Source organism: Penaeus vannamei, chromosome 28, assembly GCF_042767895.1.
Source record: "Penaeus vannamei isolate JL-2024 chromosome 28, ASM4276789v1, whole genome shotgun sequence".
In the NCBI taxonomy this organism is placed as follows: Eukaryota; Metazoa; Arthropoda; class Malacostraca; order Decapoda; family Penaeidae; genus Penaeus; species Penaeus vannamei.
In genome coordinates this window covers 22,572,086-22,577,085 of record NC_091576.1, presented here as the reverse complement: position 1 = coordinate 22,577,085, position 5,000 = coordinate 22,572,086, and the positions used below count along the sequence as shown (strand labels likewise).

The window sequence follows — 5,000 nt, the reverse complement described above, 5'->3', positions numbered from 1 at the left end:
GTCACATCATGTCATTCTCACTCCTTGTTTACATCCTATCGTGAGTACAGCTTAACCACAAACTTCCCAAAATTCCTAATCAGACAGTGTTGCGTGAACTGTTTTGAGTTTAGGGATTACGGATTTGCCTGTGACGTGGTTGCAGAAGCTGTACACTTTGATAAGCTTTTTTTGTTCAACTCCAGAAGTCTAGTCGTGTCTTTTACATGTATGGAAGGACCTTGTTTGAGCCCTAATGTAATAGAAAGTCATTTTCTGGTCTGTTGTCAGAGGCCTTTTAATGGCAACTACAGTTAGAGAAATGTAAGTCTTCGTAAAGCGTGTGCAGAAGGTAAAGATGGTTACTATCATTGTTGTTGCTGTTATTTTATCATCGCCATTACACTATCTGTTTTTATAAGAATTGTCTTTACTGTCTTATTCATCTATTGTAATTTTTGTTATTCATTAACATCCTAATAATTAAAACTGTTAGTGTCATTCTTTTTATTGTGATTATTGTTACTGTAAAAGTTATCATTTTTTATAATCGTATTATTTTTTTCACTACTATTATCATTATTATTATTTTTTTTTGTCTTTTTCACCATCATGAAATCATTAAAATGTTGCTCTTCTATCATTACTATCAATATCTAGACTTGCTGCTTTGTTATTACTTACAATCCTTATTATTAACAACTTTTATGAGACTAAAAATCAGTATTATTCAAAGCATTTTTCCATATCTAAAATGTTTATAAATCCTGAATTATAAACACTTAAAATTAAAAAATCATTATAGATTTTAAAAATATGAAAACTAAAGTAAAAGCTAATTCTTCTTGTATATTTTTGGGTTGGAGAAAAAGAAACTCATTCAGCTTGTTTATTGATGAAAATTTACTAAGGTGATCCACTATCTTTCAGGGTTTTTTCTTTATATTTTCTTTTCAATCATCTTCCACATATTTCTGTATCAAATTTAGAGACAAAAACCACCGTCAATTGTAAAAACATTGCCAGTGTGGTAGGAGGCCTAGAAAAATGAAAAATAAGATTATGTATACTCTGATCAACTAATTACCCCCCCCCCACACACACACACACACATACACACACACACACACACACACACACACACACACACACACACACACACACACACACACACACACACACACACACACACACACACACCATGAAGGCTTTCAATCTATAGCCTAATAGTCAGAGAGCCCAGAGAGATTTAATCAGCATAGCGAGTACAAAAGGTCTGACATCTGGGTAGAACACCTAAGGGGCCATGGATCCCTAAACGGCCATTCTTAAGTGAACACGTGGGTTTGGCCACTTAAGAACGACCTAATTAATGCTAATTATCACTTTTAATCAGCATGTTGAGTACATCAGTGAAACCTTTACAAAATATACTTTATGGCATGCTGATATCATATTGGTAATTCTTAAGTGTCGGTGTTGTGGGAAAAGCCACTTAAGAAGAGGTCAAAGGTAGTGACCCGCCCAAATTCCGTCTTCCGGTACCTTTAATATGACTGCTACTCCCTTACTATTTGGAGTACTGGGTTAAGATTGGATTTCAAATGTAGATTTTAATGGGAGGAATAAGGATCACTTGTTTAATCATCCATTCTCGGGTACCGTTATTACACACACACAAAAAAAAAAAGTGAAAAAACGGGTACCCTTTTTACTCCCACTGGCCTTAAAGTTTTATCAGTATGGTTGAGTACATCCATGAAATCTACACCAAAATGTTCCTCTACCAATACATAATAAGAATGAATCATTCTTAAGTGTCAAAATTTTGGACAAATTCACTTAAGAACGACGGACAGGTCAAAGTGTACTCATTGATCCAACTAAAGGTTTCAATCATCATGCGGAGTACAATAAAACTTGCAAGATATGTTCCTCGAGACATCCTGACAGCATCCAAGCCTTTCTTAAGTATCTCCATGCTGAATATGACAACTTAAGAACACTTAAAATCGGGCATAGTAGTGACTCCCAATTGTAAAGTATCATTTGACATGCCTGTGTGGCGGTAATAACCAATAACGAAATGGAAATAAATAAATGTTATTTAATACAAAAAATATATGAAAACACTATAATGGTACATAAAAGCATAAAATGTAATAGATTTCATGCTGAACTGTGGTACTAATGATGATTATTGACTGTACGCAGATAATCACAACTTAAAACTTGGATGGATTCATGGCAAAATATTAGTGCTCCATGTTAGTTAATTAGTTATATCTATGAAATGTTTTTGCTGCTCACATGGTCTATTATGGTTTGATATGCCGTTTTGTATTGTTTTACTTATAATTACACGCTGGAAAAACTAGGGGTTAAATTGAGACGATGATGCATTTCTTCAACTGTCTATTTCTCATCGTCCGACAGCTCATTTTCTTCGTCCGAGGATGCTGCCTCCATCTTTTCCTCATCTTTATCACCATCGTCATTCATTTCACCTTCGTCTGGGACAAGGGACTCGGGTAGCTGAGGGCCATCAAACCATACAGGTAGATACAACCCGTCTTTAAACTCCCATCCATCACTTTTCTTCGGGTGCTGAACAATCTCCTATCTATTGGCCTTTGACCACATCTTGGCAACAAACAATGCTCTCTGAATGTGGGTGATAACTTCTGCCTCACAAGGTGGTATCAAACTTCCATCCAGGCCTTTCAGTTTTGCTAATGGGTTTTGGCCTGTAGCTTTCCTTCCCAAATGACAGTGATATTGCTGAAATATCAATGAACCTGTGGCTATTCTTGGCAGCCGATGAGGAGAAATAGACAGTTGAAGAAATGCATCATCGTCTCAATTTAACCCCTATTTTTTCCAGTGTGTAATTATAAGTAAAAAAATACAAAACGGCATATCAAACCATAATAGACCATGTGAGCAGCAAAAACATTTCATATGTATAACTGATTAATTAACATGGAGTGTTAATATTTTGCCATGAATCCATCCAAGTTTTAAGTTATGATTATCTACGTACAGTCAATAATCATCGTTAGTACCACAGTTCAGCATGAAATCTATTACATTTTATGTTTTTTATGTACCATTATAGTGTGTTTTCATATATTTTTTGTATTAAATAACATTTGTTTATTTCCATTTTGTTATTGGTTATTACCGCCACACAGGCATGTCAAATGATACTTTACAATTGGGGGTTACTACTATGCCCGATTTTAAGTGTTCTTAAGTTGTCATATTCAGCATGGAGATACTTAAGAAAGGCTTGGATGCTGTCAGGATGTCTCGGGGAACATATCTTGCAAGTTTTATTGATGTACTCCGCATGATGATTGAAACCTTTGGTTGGATCAATGAGTACACTTTGACCTGTCCGTCGTTCTTAAGTGGATTTGTCCAAAATATTGACACTTAAGAATGATTCATTCTTATTATGTGTTGGTAGAGGAACATTTTGGTGTAGGTTTCATGGATGTATTCAACCATGCTGATAAAACTTTAAAGCCAGTGGGAGTAAAAAAGGTACCCGTTTTTTCACCTTTTATTGTGTGTAATAACGGTACCCGATATTGGATGATTAAACAAGTGATCCTTATTCCTCCCATTAAAATCTACATTTGAAGTCCAATCTTAACCCAGTACTCCAGATAGTAAGGGAGTAGCAGTCATTTTAAAGGTACCGAAAGACGGAATTTGGGCGGGTCACTACCTTTGACCTCTTAAGTGGCTTTTCCCACAACACCGACACTTAAGAATTACCAATATGATATCAGCATGCCATAAAGTATATTCTGTAAAGGTTTCACTGATGTACTCAGCATAGCATTAATTAGGTCGTTCTTAAGTGGCCAAACCCACAACGTGTTCACTAACGAATGGCCGTTAAGGGATCCATGGCCCCTTAGGCGTTCTACCCAGGTGTCAAAACTTTTGTACTCGCTATGCTGAGTAAATCTCTCTGGGCTCTCTGACTATAACCCTATACACAGAGCATAGACAAAAAAAAAAAAAAAAAAAAAAAAAAAAAAAAAAAATATATATATATATATATATATATATATATATATATATATATATATATATATATATATATATATATATAATCTGCAGATGTCCACAGTGCAATGCACTCATATCTTCAACAGCCATAGCAACAAAACGAGTATTAAAATCAATATCAATAGACAAACTGGTTCAGAACTTGAAAAAAAGCCAAAAGCTAATCAATCACCTCGTCAGACGCCAAGTAGACGCAAAGGTTGGCAACCTCTTCCGGTGTTGCCAAACGTCCCATCAATTTCCCTTCGATGTACTCGATGTGGTCCTGAGAGATGAAGGGATTCGGTAATTTATATCTGTCGTTATAAATTTCTGTTAGTTTGATTGCTGTTTATCTTTTTTTATCATTTATCTGTAGGTTTTGGTATCTCTCTCTCTCTCTCTCTCTCTCTCTCTCTCTCTCTCTCTCTCTCTCTCTCTCTCTCTCTCTCTCTCTCTCTCTCTCTCTCTCTCCCTTACTAAATATGAATCCAATCACCCGAACTGCACCCACATCCAATCCTCTCGCCTAAATACGCTCATAATCCCCTCAGTTAAATATGCCCAATGAACTCATTCACCTAAATTCACCCAAATTACGTAAACAGGGTACGCCCACTTAAATAAACTCACCCGGATACACTTTATATAATATACTCATCACCTAAATATACTCATTCGGTCACTCATCCGAATTCGCTCCGTTTTGAACTCCAACTGACTCACCTTGTCCGAATCCTCTAAGTCTTGGCAACGTTCCTTATAACTTTCCGTGGCTACCGGAGCTGGACAAACCACATTGCATCTAAAAAAAAGTAAAGTGGGTTATGATATAGAAAAATCCTCTTTTGTGTTGTTATTTTGTATCTATTTACTTATGCGTTGCTTATTTAACCATCAGGTTTATCTCTTTCATATAGAATTTATACATTCCTATAGTGCTATATGACCTTAGA

General features: G+C 35.8%; 1 protein-coding gene across 1 annotated transcript in view; it reads right to left on the bottom strand.

Annotated features, from left to right (window-relative positions):
- Positions 1-855: 855 nt before the first annotated feature.
- The window catches only part of LOC113812913 (dehydrogenase/reductase SDR family member 6), a 7,209-nt gene continuing 3,064 nt past the window's right edge, over positions 856-5,000 (bottom strand). The window contains exons 6-8 of the mRNA XM_027364835.2: positions 4,771-4,849; positions 4,238-4,330; positions 856-1,018 (exon numbers count right to left, since the gene is read on the bottom strand). Of these exons, the coding sequence (XP_027220636.1) occupies positions 965-1,018; positions 4,238-4,330; positions 4,771-4,849 (226 nt within the window). The 3' untranslated portion in view covers positions 856-964. The remainder of the gene's footprint in view (positions 1,019-4,237; positions 4,331-4,770; positions 4,850-5,000) is intronic.